General features: G+C 40.5%; 1 protein-coding gene across 2 annotated transcripts in view; it reads left to right on the forward strand.

The window, feature by feature from the left end:
• SIMC1 (SUMO interacting motifs containing 1) overlaps positions 1 to 20,909 on the forward strand; it is a 97,146-nt gene extending 76,237 nt beyond the window's left edge. Inside the window, exons 8-10 of one of the 2 annotated variants that reach the window (XM_068536399.1) lie at positions 13,016 to 13,172; positions 13,315 to 13,399; positions 20,594 to 20,909. In XM_068536399.1, coding sequence (XP_068392500.1) covers positions 13,016 to 13,172; positions 13,315 to 13,399; positions 20,594 to 20,655 — 304 coding nt within the window. In that variant the 3' untranslated portion in view covers positions 20,656 to 20,909. Of the gene's footprint in view, positions 1 to 13,015; positions 13,173 to 13,314; positions 13,400 to 20,071; positions 20,505 to 20,593 lie in introns of those variants that run through there. The other variant, XM_068536398.1, reaches the window with a different exon arrangement.
• Positions 20,910 to 20,966: the final 57 nt, after the last annotated feature.

The following is a 20,966-nucleotide window of genomic DNA, read 5'->3' on the forward strand; positions in this document are numbered from 1 at the left end:
CCAATGGTAACATATTGCAAAACTTTAGTGCATGTATCACAACCAGGATATCAAGAATGGACTTCCCTGGTGGCACAGTGGTTAAGAATCCACCTGCCAATGCAGGAGACACAGGTTCGAGCCCCGGTCCAGGAAGATCCTACATGCCACAGAGAAACTAAGCCCGTGAGCTTCAACTACTGAGCCTGCACTCTAGAGTCCGTAAGCCACAACTACTGAGCCCGCGTGCCGCAACTGCTGAGGCCTGCGTGCCTAGAGCCTGTGTTCCACAATGAGAGAGGCCACCACAATAAGAAGCCCATGCACCGCAACAAAGAGTAGCCCCCACTCACAGCAAATAGAGAAAGCCCGCGTGCAGCAACGAAGACCCAATGCAGCCAAAAATAAAAATAAATAAAATAAAAATTTTTTTAATTTTTAAAAATAAAAACAAAGAATGATAGAAGCCAAGATAGAGAACATTTCCATAACCATAAGGATTATTCATTTTGCCCTTTTATAACTATACCCTCCCACCGCCACCCCTTCTTAACCCTTGGCAACTACTAGTCTATTTTTCATTTTTATAGTTTTGTCATTTCAAGATATTGTATAAGTGGAATCATACAGTATGTAACCTTTGGGGATTGGCTTTTTCACTTAGCATAAGTCTCTGGAGATCCATTCAGGTTGTATCTATCAATAGTTGATTATTTTTTATTGGTGAATAGTATTCCATAGTGTGGGTGTACCTTTGATTTTTTTTTTTTTTAACCATTTACCCCCTGAAGGATATCTGTCTTGTTTCCAGTTTGGGGCTATTATGAATAAAACTTCTATAAACATTCATGTACAAATTTTTAAATAAATGTAAGTCTTCATTTCTATGGAATAAATGCCAAGGAGTGCAATTTTTGCATTATATAGTAGTTACTTATTTAATTTTTTTAAGAAACTGCCAAACTGTTTCCTTGAGTGGCTGTACGGTTTTACATTCCCCCCAGCAGTATATGAGTGATCCAGTTTCTCTGCATCCTGGCCAGCATTTGGTGTTGTTACTGTTTTTTATTTTAGCCATTCTGACAGGTGTGTGGAGGATTCTCATTGTGATTTTCATCTTCATTTCTCTGATGGCTAATGAAGTTGAACATGTTTTCATGTGCTTAATACCATCTGTATAACATCTTCACTAAAATATTTTTTTCTTATGTTCTAAATAGATTGTTTGCTTTTTTACTGAGTTTGTTTTATTTTTTAATAGATTGTTATTGGAATATAATTACTTCACAATACTGTGTTAGTTTCTGTTGCATAATGAAGTGAATAGCCATATGCATACACATGTCCCCATATCCCCTCCCTCTTGAGCCTCCCTCCCATCTCCCCTCTAGGTCATCGTAAAGCACCGAGACAATCTCCCTGTGCTATGCTGCTGCTTCCCACCAGCCAACTATTTTACATTCGGTAGTGTATGTATGTCAATGCTACTCTCACTTTGCCCCAGCTTCGCCCTCCCACCCCATGTCCTCAAGTCCATTTTCTATGTCTATCTCTTTATTCCTGCCCTGCAACTAGGTTCATCAGTACCTTTTTTCTTTTAGATTCCATATATATGTGTTAGCATATGGTATTTGTTTTTCTCTTTCTGACTTACTTCACTCTGTATGAGAGACTCTAGGTCCATCCACCTCACTACAAATAACTCAGTTTCATTTCTTTTTAATGGCTGAGTAATATTCCACTGTGTATGTGTGCCACATCTTCCTTACCCATTTATCTGTTGATGGACATTTAGGTTGGTTCTATGTCCTGGCTATTGTAAATAGTGCTGAAATGAACATTGTGGTACATGTCTCTTTTTGAATTATGGTTTTCTCAGGGTATATGCCCAGTAGTGGGATTGCTGGGTCATATGGTAGTTCTATTTTTAGTTTTTTAAGGAACCTCCATACTGTTTTCCATAGTGGTTGTATCAATTTACGTTCTCACCAACAGTGCAGGAGGATTCCCTTTTCACCACACCCTTTCCATCATTTATTGTTTCTAGATTTTTTGATAATGGCCATTCCGACCAGCGTGCGGTGATACCTCATTGTAGTTTTGATTTGTATTTCTCTAATAATTAGTGATGTTGAGCATCTTTTCATGTGCCTCTGGCCATCTGTATGAAATGTCTATTTAGGTCTTCCACCCATTTTTTAACTGGATTGTTTGTTTTTTTTGATATTGAGCTCCATGAGCTGTTTGTATATTTTGGAGATTAATCCTTTGTTGCTTCATTTGCAAATATTATTTTCTCCCATTCTGAGGGTTGTCTTTTTGTCTTGTTTATGGTTTCCTTTGCTGTGCAAAAGCTCTTAAGTTTAAGACCAATTTGTTTATTTTTGTTTTTATTTCCGTTACTCTAGGATACGGGTCAAAAAAGATCTTGCTGTGGTTTATGTCAAAGAGTGTTTTTCCTATGTTTTCCTCTAAGAGTTTTATAGTGTCTGGCCTTATGTTTAACTGTTTAATCCATATGGAGTTTATTTTTGTGTATGGTGTTAGGTAGTGTTCTAATTTCATTCTTTTACACATAGCTGTCCAGTTTTCCCAGCATCACTTATTGAACAGGATGTCTTTTCTCCATTGTATGTTCTTGCCTCCTTTGTCATACTTAGGTGCCCATATGTGCGTGGGTTTACCTCTGGGCATTCTATCCTGTACCATTGATCTATATTTCTGTTTTTGTGCCAGTACCATACTGTCTTGATTACTGTAGCTTTGTAGTATAGTTTGAAGTGGGGGAGCCTGATTCCTCCAACTCCATTTTTCTTTCTCAAGATTTCTTGGCTATTCAGGGTCTTTTGTGTTTCCATACGAATTGTAAAATTTTTTGTTCTAATTCTGTGAAGAATGCCATTGGTAGTTTGATAGGGATTGCATTGAATCTGTAGATTGCTTTAGGTAGTATAGTCATTTTCACAATATTGATTCTTACAATCCAAGAACATGGTATATTTCTCCATCTGTTTATGTCATCTTTGATTTCTTTCATCAGTGTTTTATAGTTTTCTGAGTGCAAGTCTTTCACCTCCTTAGGCAGGTTTATTCCTAGGTATTTTATTCTTTTTGTTGCAGTGGTAAATGGGAGTGTTTCTTTAGTTTCTGTTTCTGATTTTTCATTGTTGGTGTATAGGAATGCCAGAGATTTCTGTGCACTAATTTTGTATCCTGCAACCTTACCAAATTCATTGATTAGTTCTAATAGTTTTCTGGTGGCATCTTTAGGATTTTCTATGTATAGTATCATGTCATCGGCGTACAGTGACAGTTTTACTTCTTCTTTTCCAATTTGTATTCCTTTTATTTCTTTTTCTTCTCTGATTGCTGTGGCTAGGACTTCCAAAACTATGTTGAATAAGAGTGGTGAGAGTGGATATCCTTGTCTTGTTCCTGATCTTAGTGGAAATGCCTTCAGTTTTTCACCATTGAGTATGATGCTTGCTGTGGGTTTGTCATATATGGCCTTTATTATGTTGAGGTAGCTTCCCTCTATGCCCATTTTCTGGAGAGTTTTTATCATAAATGGTGTTGAATTTTGTCAAAAGCTTTTTCTGCATCTATTGAGATGATCATATGGTTTTTATTCCTTAATTTGTAAATGTGGTGTATCATATTGATTGATTTGCGTATATTGAAGAATCCTTGCATCCCTGGGATAAATCCCACTTGATCATGGTGTATGATCCTTAATGTGCTGTTAGATTCTGTTTACTAGTATTTTGTTCAGGATTTTTTTTTGGAAGAGTTTGAGAAGGATCGGTGTTAGCTCTTCTCTAAATGTTTGATAGAATTCGCCTGTGAAGCCATCTGGTCCTGGACTTTTGTTTGTTGGAAAATTTTTAATTACAGTTTCAATTTCAGTACTTGTGATAGGTCTGTTTATATTTTCTAATTCTTCCTGGTTCAGTCTTGGAAAATTGTACCTTTCCAAGAATTTGTCCATTTCTTCGTGGTTGTCCATTTTATTGGCATATAGTTGTTTGTAGTAGTCTCTTATAATTCTTTGTATTTCTACAATGTCAGTTGTGATTTCTCCTTTTTCATTTCTAATTTTATTGATTTGCATCCTCTCCCTTTTTTGCTTGATGAGCCTGACTAAGGGTTTATCAATTTTGTTTATCTTCTCAAAGAACCAGCTTTTAGTTTTATTGAGCTTTGCTATTGTTTTCTTCATTTCTATTTCATTTATTTCTGCTCTCATCTTTATGATTTCTTTCCTTCTACTGACTTCGGGTTTTCTTTGTTCTTCTTTCTCTAGCTGTTTTAAGTGTAGAGTTAGATTGTTTATTTGAGATTTTTCTTGTTTCTTGAAGTGAGATTGTATTGCTATAAACTTCCCTCTTAGGACTGCTTTTGCTTTGTTCCATAGGTTTTGGGTTGTCGTATTTTCATTGTCATTTGTTCCTATTTTTTTTTTATTTCTTCTTTGATTTCTTCAGTGATCTCTTGGTTATTTAGTAGTGTACTGTTTAGCCTCCATGTATTTGTGTTTTTTACAGTTTTTTTCATGTGATTGATTTCCAATCTCATAGCATGTGGTCAGAAAAGATGCTTGATAATGATTTCAATTTTCTTAAATTTTCCGAGGCTTGATTTGTGACCCAAGATGTGATCTATCCTGGAGAATGTTCCATGTGCACTTGAGAAGAAAGTGTATTCTGCCACGTTTGGGTGGAATGTTCTATAAATATCAGTTAGATCTATCTGGTCTATTGTGTCATTTAAAGTTTGTGTTTCCTTATTTATTTTCTATTTGGATGATCTGTCCGTTGGTGTAAGTGGGGTGTTAAAGTCCCCTACTATTATTGTGTTACTGTCGATTTCTCCTTTCATGGTTGTTAGCATTTGCCTTATGTATTGAGGTGCTCCTATGCTGGGTACCTAAACATTTATAATTGTTATATCTTCTTCTTGGGTTGATCCTTTGATCATTATGTAGTGTCCCTCCTTATCTCTTGTAACAGTCTTTATTTTTAGTCTATTTTATCTGATACGAGTATTGCTACTCCAGCTTTCTTTTGATTTCCATATGCATGGAATATCTTTTTCCATCCCTTCACTTTCAGTCTGTATATGTCCCTAGATGTGAAGTGGGTCTCTTGTAGACAGCATATATATGGGTCTTGTTTTTGTATCCATTCAGCCAGTCTGTGTCTTTTGGTTGGGGCACTTAATCCATTTAATAATCAAGGTCATTATCGATATATATGTTCCTATTTCTATTTTCTTAATTGTTTTGGGTTTGTTTCTGTGGGTCTTTTTCTTTTCTTGTGTTTCCCGCTTAGAGAAGTTTCTTTAGTGTTTGTTGTAAAGCTGGTTTGGTGGTGCTGAATTCTCTTAGCTTTTGCTTGTCTGTAAAGCTTTTGACTTCTCCATCAAATCTGAATGAGATCCTTGCTGGGTAGAGTAATCTTGGTTGTAGGTTTTTCTCTTTCATCACTTTAAGTATATCCTGCCACTCCCTTCTGGCCTGCAGAGTTTCCGCTGAAAAATCAGCTGATAACATTATGGGGATTCCTTTGTATGTTATTTTTTTGTTTTTCCCTTGCTGCTTTTAATATTTTTCTTTGAATTTAATTTTTGTTAGTTTGAATAATATGTGTCTTGGTGTGTTTTTCCTAGGGTTTATCCTGTATGGGACTCTCTTTGCTTCCTGGACTTAGGTGACTCTTTCCTTTCCCATGTTAGGGAAGTTTTCAACTATAATCTCTTCAAATATTTTCTCAGACCCTTTCTTTTTCTCTTCTTCTTCTGGGACCCCTGTAATTCGAATGTTGGTGTTTTTAGTGCTGTCCCAGAGATCTCTGAGAATGTCTTCAATTCTTTTCCTTCTTTTCTCTTTATTCTGCTCCTCGACAGTTATTTCCACCATTTTGTCTTCCAGCTCACTTACTCGTTCTTCTGCCTCAGTTATTCTGTTACTGATTCCTTCTACTGTATTTTTTATTTCAGTTATTCTGTTGTTCATCTCTGTTTGTTCTTTATTTCTTCTAGATCTTTGTTAAACATTTCTTGTATTTTCTCAGTCTGTGCCTCCATTCTATTTCCGAGATTCAGAATCATCATTACTATCATTACTCTGAATTCTTTTTCAGGCAGATTGCCTATTTCCTCTTCATATTTTTGGTCTTGTAGGTTTTTACCTTGCTCCTTCATCTGTGACATATTATTTTGTCGTCTCTTTTTTTTTTTTTTATGAGTGGGACTGTGTTTTGTCTTACTGGTTGTTTGGCCTGAGGCTTCCAACACTGGGGTTTGTAGGCTGCTGGGTAGAGCTGGGTCTTGGTGCTGAGATGAGGAACTCCATGAGACCTCACTCCAATGAATATTCCCTGGGGTCTGAGGTTCTCTGTTAGTCCAGTGGTTCGGACTCGGAACTCCCACCACAGGAGCTTCGGCCTTACCCTGGCGGGCTCATGAACCAAGATCCAACAAGCTGCCTGGGGTGGCAAAAAAAAAAAAAAGTACAATAACAAAGTAAAAAATAAAATTAGACTAGGAAACTAACAGATATGTTAGGAAGAATATAAAAATTAGAATATAGATGAATCAACAACCGGAAGGTACAACAGTACCACAGTAGTAAAAAAGAGGAGGGGGAAAAAAAGGGGGTGGGGGAGGAGGCCTTGGCTGCGGAGGGCAGGGCCTAAGCAAGGGGGAGCTTTGGGTGGTGGGTGGGGCCAATGCTCAGGACCCACAGGGCTGGAACAGGCCCTGGGCACTGTGGGGGATGGGGCTTAGGCTCAAGGAACAGAAGGGGCCCAGGCGTGCCCACCACCCCTGGTCTGAGAGGGCAGGGGACCTCACCTGGGAGCCCAGCAGGTTTCCTGGGCTCGAGTGGGTGGGACAAATGCCCTCCTCTCCTCTCCTGCTCCTCCAGTCTGGGAGGGCCCCTCCCCCCCTGCCTCTCCTGATCTCCCCACCTCCCTCCTATGCCCCCAGGACCCACGCAGCCTGGATGGGGCTTTGGAGGGGGGGTACTGGCCTGGGAGCTCAGCAGGCTCCCTGGCCCAAGTGGGCCAGGCAATCGCCCTCCCTCCTCTCCCGCTCTTCCTGGAGAGTCCCTCCCGCCTGCCTCTCCTGATCTCCCAGTCCTCAGGGGTGCGGATCCTGTCTGGCCTCCACTTCTCCTCCCCCGTCAGTCCCCCTACATCCTACGGGTTCACTTTGAGGTTCCTCCCATCTCCTTGGGCATCAGAGTCTCCCACCAGTGGCCGGCAGGCGCCCTAGTTGCAGGGAGATGCTAACTCCACGTCTTCCCACATCTCCATCTTGACTCTGCTCTCCTACTGTTGACTTTTAAGAGTCTGTATATATTCTAGATACAATCTTTTTTCAGATCTGTAGTTTGCAAATATTTTCTCCCATTCTGTAGTTTGTCTTTTCATCCTCTTTAACAAGGTCTTTCAAAAAGCAAGTTTTGAATTTTAATGAAGTCCAGCTTATCAGCTTTTTCTTTTATGGAAAATGCTTTTGTGACAAAGATTCCTTAGGATTGTCTGTGTAGACCATCATGTCATCTGCAAATAGGGAAAGTTTTACTTCTTTTTTTTCCAATCAGTATGCCTTTTATTGCCTTACTGCACTGGCTAGAACTTCCAGTACTATGTTGAATAGTAATGATGAAAGCAGACACCTTTGTTCATGATCTAGGGGAAAGCATTCAGTTCATTAATTATTGATTAATTAAAATATGAGTTCACCATTAATTATGATGCCAGCTATAGGTTTTTTTGTAGATGTTCATTAATAAGTTGAAGAAGTTCCCTTCTATTCCTAGTTTTCTGTTTTTATCATGAGTGGGTATTGAATTTTATCACATGCTTTTTCAGCAAATGTTTTACTTTTTTTTAATGGTTGCTCTTGGAATTACAATATGCATTCTTAACTTACTAGAGTCTGCCTTGAATTAATATTATATCATAACATGTAATGTAAGAACCTTATATCTGTGTATTTCCATTTATCCCACTCCCATCCTCTGTGCTATTGTTGTCATACATTTTACTCCAGGATGGGATCATATTTTTGCTTTAAACATTTAGTTGTTTTTAAAAGAAATTCAGAGATGAGGGGGGGAAAGTCTTTATACTACCTAACTGGGATATTATGACCTATAATAAGAAATATATATATTTGATCTTCATCCTGTTCCTGGCACAGAGCTCTTTTGGAGTTTTTTAAGTGATAAGAGTGATCAAGTTATCTCTGTTATGTTAGTGAGGTGTCTTTCAGAAAGCATTTGGTGACCTAAGGATAGGAGCTGGTTGCCAGGGGAACCATGTAATTAGAGGGTTGGGACTTCAACCCTCCACTCCCAGCCCTCCCCTCACCCCACCCCCACCTCCTGGGAAGGGGCAGGGGCTGGAGGTTGAGTTCAATTACCAATGGCCAATGATTTAATCAGTCATGCCTATCTAATGCAGCTTCCTTGAAAACCCAAAAGGACTGGGTTCAGAGAGCTTCCAGGTTGGTAAACAGGTGGAGATGCCTGTAGAGTGATGTACCCAGAGAGCAAGGAAGGGCCTCACCCTTTCCCCATACCTTATGCATCTCTCCCATTTGGCTGTTCTTGAGTTATATCCTTTTATAATAAACTGGTAATCTAGTAAGTAAAGTGTTTCTCTGAGTTCTGTGAGCCACTGTAGCAAATTAATCAAACCTAAGGTGGGGTTCTGGGAACCTTCGATCTATAGCTAGGTGGTTCAGAAGCACACAGGTCAACAACCTGGACTTTCCAATTGGCATCTGAAGAGAGAGTGGGAGGGCAGTCTTGTAGGATTGAGCCCTTAACCTGTGGGATCTGACACTATGGTAAATAGTGTCAGAATTGAGTTAATTGCTTAGTGGTGCTGAAATAAAACACACATCAGATCCACATAGCTACCATTTTGGGTGTTCTTTCTTTCTTTAAGATCCAAGTTCCATTTGGTATCATTTCTCTTCCACCTAAAGAACTTAACTTCTTTTAACATTTTTTGTAGTGCAGGTCTACCGTAATGAATTCTCTCAGCTTTTGTTTATCTGGAAATGTTTTTATTTTACCTTCATATATGAATGGTGTTTTTACTTGATATGAGTTCTAGATTGATAGGTATTTTTAATTTATTTTAAAGATGTTCCATTTTCTTCTGGCTTGCTGATGAGAAGTCATTAGAATTTCTTACTTTTGTTCCCTTATATGCCATGTGTCTTTTTTCTCTGGCTGCTTTTTTTTGTTTTCAGCAATTTGATTATTATAACTAGGTGTGGTTTCCTTTATGTTTATCCTGCTTGGGGTTTATTGAGATTCTTGAATCTGTGAGTTGATATTTTTGATCAATTTTTGAAATATCTTGGCCATTATTTTTTATATTTTTTGCCCCAAACTTTAATCTCTGGGAATTCAAGTACATATACATTAAGCTGTGTGACACTGTTCCACAGAACACTGAGGATCTGGTGTTTTCTACTGTTGTTTTGTTTTATTTTGTTTTGACTTGTCTTTTTTTTTCTCTTTTTCACTTTGGATAGTCTTCATGCTCCCTGATCTTTTCTTTTGTGGTGCCCAATTGTTGTTAAGCCTATCCAGTGATTTTTTTTTTTTCAGATATTGTGTTTTTCAGCTCTAGAGTCTCCATTTGATTCATTGTTATAGTGTCCATTTCTCTTTGCTAAGTGTCCCCATCTAATCACTGATTATATATATCTTGGTTAGTTGGTCAGCTGGTTGGTCGGGGGGTTGGTTGGTTGGTTAATTTTGAACATATTTATAATAGCTGTTCTAAAGTCTTTGTCTACTAATTCCAACATCTGTATCAACTCTTAGCCTGTTTCTATGGACATTTTGCTCCTGGTTATGGATCACATTTCCCTGCTTTTTCCCCTGTCTAATAATTTTTTATTGTGTGCTGAACATTATGAATGCCACGTTGTTGAGAGTCTGAAATTTGCTGACTTCCTTTAAAGAGTATTGAGTTTCATTCTTGCAGACAGTGATTTACTGGCAGATTAGCTTTCTCCTTTTAAGGCTTGCTTCTAGGATTTGTAAATCAACCTTTCTTAAGATACTAGTCTTGTAGCTTAGTCTTTCTGGGGTTGCACCTGAATGCCCAACATGTTCAATGAGATCTCTCCTCTAGCTCATTGAAACCCCATGTCTTTCAGCCCTGGCCACTCTCCCGAATCCCCAGTCAGCTCATAGCTCCTCACTGGCTGTTCTCTCCCAGGCTTTTGGATCTTCTCTCTGTCCGTGTGCCAAGGGGGGCCCCTTACACATATTTCTTGAGCTCCCTCTTCTCTGACACAGATTCCAGCCACCTCAGCTCTACTGAACTCCAGTCTCTGTTTGCTCTGCCCAATAAGCCCACTGCTTTCTGTTTGGGACCCACGCTTTCCTCTGCCTTAGTTAGAGGGTGCCCCCAGCAAGAAATCTGGGGTAAATGTGGGGTTCACCACCTTTGTTTCCCTTCTCTCAAGAATAATAGTCACTTGTAGTAGCTTGTCCAATGCCTGAAAATAGTTATTTCATATATTTTGTACAGCTTTATAATTATTGATAACAGGAGAGTAAATCCAATACCAGCTATACTTGTTAAGGCTGGATCTGGATGTTAGCCTTCCTCTGTATCTTGTTTTAAAATTTTGAATTTGAATTGCTATAGATAATTGTACCTCCATTTCCTACTATGTCCAATACATTAAAATTACTTTCTTGTCCCTTGGATATTTCTGGGTTTGCCATCTTGGATTATAAAACCAGGACAAATGCAGGCCCTGGAATAAAAATTGGAAGAGAAAATACAGTTTGAAATAAAAAGTTATTAAATAGGAAAACTGTCTTGTGAAAGTAATAGGCCAAATACAGAGTAGAAATTAAACTTTAAAAGAATTGGAGGAATATCTTATAAATGTAATAATTTGGAGTCCTTTGTATTAAAAAAGAAAATTTGTCAGAGGAGGTATAGAATGGTACTTTAAAAAAACACACGCACATTAAAGAGATAAAATGGGGCTTCCCTGGTGGTGCAGTGGTTAAGAATCCGCCTGCCAATGCAGGGGACACGGGTTCGAGCCCCGGTCCGGGAAGATCCCACATGCCGCAGAGCAACTAAGCCCGTGTGCCACAACTGCTGAGCCTGCGTGCCACAACTACTGAAGCCCACGTGCTACAACTACTGAAACCCACGTGCCTAGAGCCCATGCTCCGCAGCAAGAGAAGCCACCACGATGAAAAGCCCGTGCACCGCAAAGAAGAGTAGCCTATGCTCGCCACAACTAGAGAAAGCTCGCGGACAGCAACGAAGGCCCAATACAACCATAAATAAGTAAATAAATAAATAAATTTATTTATTTATTTTTTAAAAAAGAGAGAGATAAAATGGATTTTCACAAATATTACAGACTTTTTTAAACTTTTGAATGGTAAGAAGCAAAGGTTTTAAAGTATTTATTCTGCTTTTTTACCCTTGCTTTTACACAAATAATACATGTGCCTGGTGGAACAGCAAAGGGAAAGGGGAAAAAAGAAAATAAAAATGAATAGATACTTTGTTATTTATCATTTTTATATATATATATTTTTTTTTAATTTTTACTTATTTATTTATTTTATTTATGGCTGTGTTGGGTCTTCGTTTCTGTGCGAGGGCTTTCTCTAGTTGTGGCAAGCAGGGGCCACTCTTCATCGCGGTGCACGGGCCTCTCATTATCGCGGCCTCTCTTGTTGCGGAACACAGGCTCCAGACGCGCAGGCTCAGTAATTGTGGCTCACGGGCCTAGCCGCTCTGCGGCATGTGGGATCTTCCCAGACCAGGGCTCGAACCCGTGTCCCCCGCATTGGCAGGCAGACTCTCAACCACTGCGCCACCAGGGAAGCCCTGTTATTTATCATTTTTACAAGTGACAGTGGCACAAAGAGCACCCTATTTTTCCAGATGTTGCAAAACTGCAAAGGGGCAATTGTAGAAGAAAGAACTCTGAGACCTGGAGCTAGCTCTGTTGCTGCCATCTCCTTATCTGCTCATGAGCCATCTATTCCTCAGAACTGCTATGACAAGCAGACCTGGCAAGAACCACCAAACAAACCTTCAGGCAGAAACCTTCAGGCAGTCCAGAGATTCACCCTGTGCACCTGAGATTCATAACTTTTTTTTTTTGGAAGCTGACATTGCTTTTAGAACAATGACTTTGATTCACCTTCTTGAAGCACAGCCCCCGTTTTACAGCTCTCCTGCTCAGAAGCCTCTGAATGTGCTCCAACCCACCCTTGCTGGCCAAGCCCTGCCCTGCATAGAGTGACAAAGTCAAGGGCCAGAGTCCCTCTGGGACTCTTAAGTCCTAGACTTGACATTTAAGAAGGCTGCAGTGCCCCAGCTATGACTTTTACTCCTTTGTTTTTACCCATGTTTATCCCTGCACTGAAATGCCTCCTGCCTTGGGCCTTCTTTACTCCTAGACCACCGTCAGCAGTGCCACCTCCTCCATACGAAGGCTGCTTCCAGGCCCCTGACCAAATGTGCTCTCTTTGTGTCTCTAGAGTGCCACAGGCACCTCGCATACGTGTACACTTGCCCTGCGCTTTATGTAGGTTCCTGTTGCATACTTCTTGCCCCTGTTCAACTATTGGCTTTTTGAGAGCAATATCCTCTTTTATTTCTCTTAATATTCCTTGTTTCTGCCAAACAGTACCTGGCACATTATGGCCATTCAGAAATATGTAATCTCATGATTAATTCTCTTGGTTACAGTATGATATAATTCTTCTTAATGTGTCCTAAACTAGTCTTTTTCAAATATCAAAGACTTTCCCTCCTTCTGACAGTTGCTAATTCATGAACAAATCCATTTATGCCCTGTCCACGAGGTTTGTGATTTTGTAGGCCTTCACTGTATTCCTTCTTAGCCTTCTCTGGATTAGGGCAAAGGTTAGAGCGTTCAGGGAGAATTGTGGTATATGTTCCGTGAAACAATAATTGTGATGGTGAACTCTCTCTATCTCTTCTCCACGCAGAGAGATGTTCTTTACTACCATGGAGAGCCACCTTCTGCGCTGCAAAGTGCTGGAAATCATATTCCTCCACAGCTGTGAGACACCCACCCGCCTACCCTTGTCTCTGGCCCAGGCCCTCTATTTTCTGAACAATTCCACATCACTGCTCAAATGTCAGGTACATTTTTCCCTATTTCAGTTCCAGGCCTAGAACACCTTTTCCTTAATCCTTGAGCATTATGTAAAAGTGACTTGAAAACTGTACAAAACCTCTAACTGAGGAAGGCATTTATTACCAATTGCTTTTACTATCTCTGCAGTCGGATAAAACCCAGTGGCAGACATGGGATGAACTGGTTGAGCATCTACAGTTTCTGTTATCCAGTTACCAACATGTTTTAAGAGGTAAGGAGCATTTGGTCACAAACCAGATGGTGTGGGAGTCTCACAGTGGACATTATTATGAATTAAAGTTACATAAGGGACTCTAATTTGTTAGCTTCAGTAAATCATTGTTCCTTGGTATAACTGTAAGGAACAAGGAAGGACATAGCCGGAATCACTGCTGTAAAACAGAAGAATTCACATAGTATTTTTGTTATGGCAGATACTACAGTGGTCCTCACAATTATTAGGCTGTGCAGGTAAACAAAAGTCATCCTAACATGAGAAGGATTTAGTAATGACCTGATTTGGCCCTGGCATCTTTCCCTGGCCTATCACTGCAGCGTCTTTGTTGGGTTGATTGCTCACTGACTCGGACACTGTAAATATCCGACAATATGATGCAAATACAGAGCAAATCAGTGGCAAAGTAAAAATGTACATCTTGCAAAAGATGTAAGACACTCTTAAGTCTGTGAAAGTGGCTCTGCTCTAGTCACAGGCAAAGCCAGTGATCCGTGAGGATCTGGAAAAGTTAGACTAATTAACACTCAGGGGGCAAATATTGACAAGGATAATGATGGAATAGCTGCTTCAAATAAGAATGATTTGATTAGCCAAGGATTAATGTGGTCCCTGGGGAAACTAATGTAATTATTAATTACATAAGGAAAGATAGTAAGTTTTCAGGGGAGAAAACTGACACCCCTCTTGATGTGATACCCTGAGAAGGACACCTCATCACTTATGTAGTGTTCTTGCCAAAATTTCGTGACCTGAATCTAATCAGAAGGAAGCATCAGACAAACCCAGATTGAAGGGCCTTTTACAAAGTAGCTGGCCTGTACTTTCAAAAGCCACAATGTCTTAAAAACAAAGAAAGACTGAAGAACTGTTCCAGATTAAAAACAAACTAAAGCACATGAATATTAAACGCAAAACATGATCCTGTATGGGATCCTGAACCAGGAAAAAAGAAGTTATAATGTGCATTATTGGGACAATTGGTAAATTTTAAGTAGATTATATAATAGTATTGTGTTAATATTAAGTTTCATATTTTTTTATAATTATCCTGGCTTATGAAAGTAAATATCCTTGGTCTTAGGAAATCCATTCTGAAGTATTGAGGGGCACAATGTCCAACTTATTCTCCATCAGTAAGGGGGGAAAATGCATATATATATATATATATATATATATATATATATATATATATATATATATACACACACACACACACACACACACACACACACACACACACATATACATACATACATAATTTACCTGCCATGATCATATTGAGGTTGATTTTAGCTCAGTAATGGCACTTGGGAAGATAAGATGGTCCTTACACCCTCTTGGGCCTGGAATTGAGGAAGCTGTTACAGAAACATTTTTAAAAGCACTGGATTTAAGACAGAAGGTCTGGGTTTAAATCCCAACTCCATCACCTACTCTGCATTGGGCAGCTAACTTTATGTCTCTAGACCTCAGTTTCTTCCTTCTGTAGAACGGGGATGGTAATACATAACTTGCCAAGACTGATTGCTAATGGGCGTGAGTTAAAAGTAGAAAGTGCTCAGTCAGTGTTAGCTGCCTGTCATCTGGCCAGGAGTAGGCTACAAGGGTCTTCTGTGTTTCAGGCGCCTGTAACTAAAACATAAGCGAGAGCATTGTCAAGGCCACGACATGTAATTGTGTGGTTTGTGTATTTTTTAACACGCTCAAAGAAAGGTAGTGCCCTTCTCAGAACAAAGCCCCAAAGGCAAATTCCATGCGTCCTCAGCCTCATGGAGGTTTATGTAATTGTTTCTTTTGGAGATCTAGCTGAAAGTTTAATATTAAAGCAGCTCGGTTTTGCTTAAAGTTCACCTTTAACACTTCTTTGTTCATTTCTGTTTTGCGTCCCAGGGAATACACCTGGGTCATGGGCAATAGTGATTTAAGATGGACATGGGATCTACTTTTATTACAGAATATTCTTCTGCCTTGAATAAAGGAGAGGAAGGCCTCAGACCAGTGTATATTGACCAAGAATAAACAGGGTGTGTTCCAATGCTATTTTATCCTTAACGTCCTTTCCAGCTTCTTTGGAGACCAGGAGTTAAGAAGGAGAAAAAAATATTTAGAACCAGTAGTTTGAAAACAGAGTCCTACAAAGAACTACAAAGAACACAGCTGAATGGTTCCCTGAAATGGTCAGTGTCCTTGTCAGTAGGCATTTTACTGTGAGGGCTCCTTAGTCATCTCTGTCTTCTTCAAGTGGGCTGAGGACATTGTTGAGTGCGTTTTGAGGTCGGCCGGAGTTGTCCAGCTCCAAGGGCAGGGGAAGAAGGGAAGAGGATGGGGAGCCTAAGCTTGCCCTATGTTTATGGGAACCTCTTAGCGTGGAGGGAGAGAGGAAGGGAGCATAGGTAAATGTGCCTGCACTGGCTTATCTAACCCAGTAACCTTGTGAAGGTGAGTACCAACCCCCTTTCAAAGATGGGAAAACAAAGGCTGAGAGGAAAGTAAATGCAGAGCCAGGTCTGTTGCCAAAGTCTGTATACGGTGAAAGCACACTGGAAGGAATTAATTTCCTATGAAATCACTGGGTGAGATTAGAAGGTGAGATTCTAAGGAATTTCCGACCCCCCACTTTCTAAACTCTCTATACATGGTTAAATTACTTTTGTATCTACCCTTGACCTTGGGGAGAAGTATATCTTGAAGCCCCACATCTTGTAAATGTTTCTGTAGAGGGCAGAGTAGCCCCACTGAGAGGTGGATGCTGGGCTGTCAGCTGAGCTCACATTCTCTGGCTGAGAGAATCAATCCCCCACACCCCAGTTTCACAACCGTGCAACTCAAGTCTGAGCCTCGGCAAAATTATGAATTGCCATATGCCGTGAGTTTTCCTGATGCTTATGAATAATTAGAACCTCATATTTTGAAACTATGAATTCTAGGAATTTAAACACATAGTATTTAAATGAATGAAATGCATGCTTTTCCTGAATTCCGCTCTGCTGGACCACTTAGGGCGACGCGGAAGTCAGACACCTGTTCATTCCAAAGAGAGTCTCACACACGGCCTTCCTGAAAGGAGCCCTGTCCACAGAGGGGAGAAAAGCAGACTCAGGCAAGATCAGTTAAGTTCATACATTCATCCAGGCAACAAATATTTACTGAATGCCTCCTCTGTGCCTGGCTCATTGGGAAAACTTCAATGAATGAGACCAACATGGCCCCTGCCCTCCTAGAGCTTAACTGTCTAGTAAAGAGATTGACCCTAAACAAACCACCACACAAGTAACATACAATTGCAATGAAAATAAATGCTGTGAAGGAAAGTACAAGTGCACAAAACAGGACTTCTTAAACTGTTTATGGAGGAACCCAGGAAGGCCTCCCTGAAGAAGTGATACTTGGGCTGAGATATGAAGTACCAGTGTTAGCCAGGCGAATAGGGAGGGTAAAGTTTCCCAGAAAGAAGAAACAGCATGTCCAAGGGCCTTGAAACCAAGAAGTTGCTTAATGAGTCCAAGGAACATAGAGCAAACTGGTAGGACTAGGATACAATGAGCAAGGGGGGAATAGCATGAAACGAGACCACGGTACTAGACAGGAGCAGGCGTGAAGGGCCCTCCTGTTAGGGAGTTCGTGTTAAGGAATTTCACCTTGATTCCAGAGTGAAGGGAACCCATCAAAGTGGTTTTAAGTAAGGTCACTCTGCCTGATGTGTGACAAATAGTTTGGCCGAGGACCAGAGAGGTCAGAAGAGGGATAATGGTGACAAGGGTGTGGGTGGTGCAATGGGGAATGCAGTGACAGATCAGAAGCACTTTGAAGATCAGTGTGACAGGGCACGGGTGACCGAGGCTGAAGGTTGACGCCCAGGGTTCTGCCAGTACTGACGCGGAGATAAATGGAAGACCTGCAGAGAAGATACTGTTAGATTGGAGATTCCTGTAGTGACGATGATGATGATAAAATAATAGTAGCTGATCCTAGTGTTGATCCAGGAACTAATAATACTACCAGCCAAAATATCTTGAGCCAGGCCTTGTGCCAAATAAACCCTTTACATAAATCACCTCACACAATAATCACAAGAACCTCCGATGTAAGAACTCTCCTCTACTGAAGCATAAAATCCAAGGCCTTGCCAACTGGACCAGAATGGTTCAAGTCCACTGGCCAAGACTTCCTCCCCTTGGATGGTGGTTAGGTGGGCACTGCCAACCTTTGCTTCTTTGAATTTCCTGTATTAATAAGTTCCAAATTCTTCTTGCTCCTAACCCACATGTTCCCTATCCCACTCTATTCAGCCAATTCTATCTTTTCAAAGTCATTTTTATTTTTTTCAGAGTAGTACATGCTTTGTTTAAGAAAATCAAATTCTACTCAAAGGCTTTTGTCCCCTGTGACCGTTCTCCCCCAGTAGCAGAGTGAAATAGAGCACATTTCCCTGCTTAAAACCCTCCAGATACTTGCCTTTGCTTTCAGAGGCCAAACTCCACATTGTTCTGTGGCCCAGCCTGCCTGCCAGTCTCCTCTAGTCCTGCTCTCCTTCTTACTACCCGGATCTTACCTCCAGTTCTTGAAACAAGCTCTTCCTGCATCATGGCATTTGCACTTGTTCTCTCTACCTGGACTGCTTTTCCCCTAGACCTTTGCATGCTTACCACCTTCTCATCCTTTGGGACTCAGCTAAGAGGTCCTCCCTGACTAGAGTGAGCTGCTTCCCTCATTTCCCCAGTGTTCCTCTATCACAGCACCTGATTTATTTATTGGGTTGCACTCACCAAAACTATAATTGTTTTTGTTGGCTTGTTCACTGTCAGGCACTGTCACTGCAGCTAGAACGTCAGTCAATGAGGGCTGGGCCCAAGGCTCTGCCTCTGACATCACGCACCGGGAAGGGGTGTACATCCTCGTCTCTTCCATGTTCTTGCTGATCACCAGAGAATAACTAGACCACCCCAATTGTGGGGCATTCTACAAAATAACTGCCCTGGACTCTTCAAAAATGTACATATTACGAGAGACAAGTAAAGGCTGGGAGCTGTGTTAGATGACAGGAGACTGAAGAGCATAACAACCAAGTACAGTGTGTGATGTCTGACTGAATCCTGGCCCAAAGCAAAACTGAACACCTATAAAGGATATTATTGGCACAGATTAGATAATATTCAATCAAGGATAAAATTAGTGGGATGATGAATAGTGGTTATGTAGGGGAATATTCGTATTCTTAAGCTGAAGTATTTAAGCATGAAGGATTATGACAGCGCAACTTACTCTTAACTGGTTCAGCAAAAAAAAGAAAAAGAAAAAAACATATAGATGGATCAGTAGATAAACCAAATGTGGCAAAATGTTAACAGTTTATGAATCAAGGTAAAGGTTATATGGGTGCGCATCATACTACTCTTTAAACTTTTCTGTAAGTCCAAAAATAAAATACTGGGGTGAAGTACAAAGGTCTAAAGGTATCTCATCCCAAATCCATAACTCAGTCCCAACAGGTTCTGGAAGTGTGTGGAATTGAGGGAAAGGAGCTCAAGGTCACATATAAGGCAAATGAAGTGAGAAGAGCCCTGCAGCCCTTCTGACTCCCAGGTGCTCCAGAGGCCACAACAGTATCATTTTCTCCATCTCATTTATAAAATGGGGGTAATGGCACCTTCATTAACAGAGTTATTAGAAGGACTGAACTAGTATCCAGAAATTTGGAAAACATAGAATAAACTGAAAAGAAAGTACAATAAATACACTGTAGAGTACCCAAAAAGTTTGGAAACATAGGAGGCGAAGCTGCCTTGAGATGTCATTACAGGGCCCTTTCAACATTCAATCAACAAACATTTACAGTGAGCACCTACTCTATCTCCGGAACTGGGCTAGACTCCGGGGATGCAGTGGGATCAGAGCCTTGGGCCCAGCCCTCATGGACTGACGTTCTAGCTGCAGTGACAGTGCCTGACAGTGAACAAGCCAACAAAAACAATTATAGTTTTGGTGAGTGCAACCCAATAAATAAATCAGGTGCTGTGATAGGGGAACACTGGGGAAACGAGGGAAGCAGCTCACTCTAGTCAGGGAGGACCTCTTAGCTGAGTCCCAAAGGATGAGAAGGTGGTAAGCATGCAAAGGTCTAGGGGAAAAGCAGTCCAGGTAGAGAGAACAAGTGCAAATGCCATGATGCAGGAAGAGCTTGTTTCAAGAACTGGAGGTAAGATCCGGGTAGTAAGAAGGAGAGCAGGACTAGAGGAGACTGGCAGGCAGGCTGGGCCACAGAACAATGTGGAGTTTGGCCTCTGAAAGCAAAGGCAAGTATCTGGAGGGTTTTAAGCAGGGAAATGTGCTCTATTTCACTCTGCTACTGGGGGAGAACGGTCACAGGGGACAAAAGCCTTTGAGTAGAATTTGATTTTCTTAAACAAAGCATGTACTACTCTGAAAAAAATAAAAATGACTTTGAAATACATTTTTTTTTAATACGTAAAACTTGAGGTCCAGAGAGAACCAAGAACAAAGGACTGGAAATGGAGTTACCACAGGTACTCACATGCCCTTTGACTTGTATCCTAGTAACTCATCAACAAGTCTTTGCCTAGACCCAAAATTGGACTTCATCTTCCCAAGTCATAAAGGAATAAAAAGCAGTTCAGAACAGTTCTGCTGACTTTTTCCCTCTTGCAGAGCACTTACGGAGTTCAGTGATCGATCGAAAAGACTTAATAATCAAAAGGATTAAGCCCAAGCCCCAGCAAGGAGATGACATCACAGTGGTGGACGTGGAGAAACAGATCAAGGCCTTCCGCAGCCGCCTGGTCCAGATGCTGGGGGAGCCGCTCGTCCCGCAGCTCCAAGACAAGGTGCACCTGTTGAAGCTCCTGCTTTACTACGCCGCAGACCTGAACCCTGACGCAGACGCCTCTTCACAGGCCTGGAGCAGACCCTGAGACCCTTCTAAGCACTGAACGCCAAGAATACCTCCTGAACTCTATCTCAAACTACTTGGAAGTTCTAAAAGTATAAAAAGTAGTTTAAAATCTTATAGGACCAAACCTATCTTATTTATCTGTAGGCTATAATAACTTTCTGTTTAGTAAATATCTTTTTTTTAATAATCCTATCCTAGCCTGTTCTCAGATATGGCTTAAATATATAAGGTGTATATATTTTTTAATAAATTATTTATCTATACTTTTTTTGAAACAGGTGATACTATATGCACTATATGTTTAACATTTCAAGATGTGAAGAAAGAATCCGTGTGCTGAACAAATTCTAGACATCAATGTTATGTCATTCAAGGTACTGACAACCTGTTTCGAAAGAGAAAGACGTATTTGTTTCTCCCTGATGGAAAACAAACACCCTATATTGGACCTGTGATATTGCCTATGAATTTGACTTTGTGGCCAGTCTGTTAAGATCTAATGTAATGAAGGGGGTAGAAACAAAAGGGTTGAGTGTGTTACAAAAAATTTGATGTTAAAAGCATACAATAAAAAGGCAATGGTTTTTCAAAATACCAAGTTTATCATGCTTAGGTTTCATGACTGCGAGCAGGCAGAATGGAATAACTACT

The sequence above is a fragment of the Eschrichtius robustus genome, chromosome 2, assembly GCF_028021215.1.
Source record: "Eschrichtius robustus isolate mEscRob2 chromosome 2, mEscRob2.pri, whole genome shotgun sequence".
NCBI classification, from domain to species: domain Eukaryota; kingdom Metazoa; phylum Chordata; class Mammalia; order Artiodactyla; family Eschrichtiidae; genus Eschrichtius; species Eschrichtius robustus.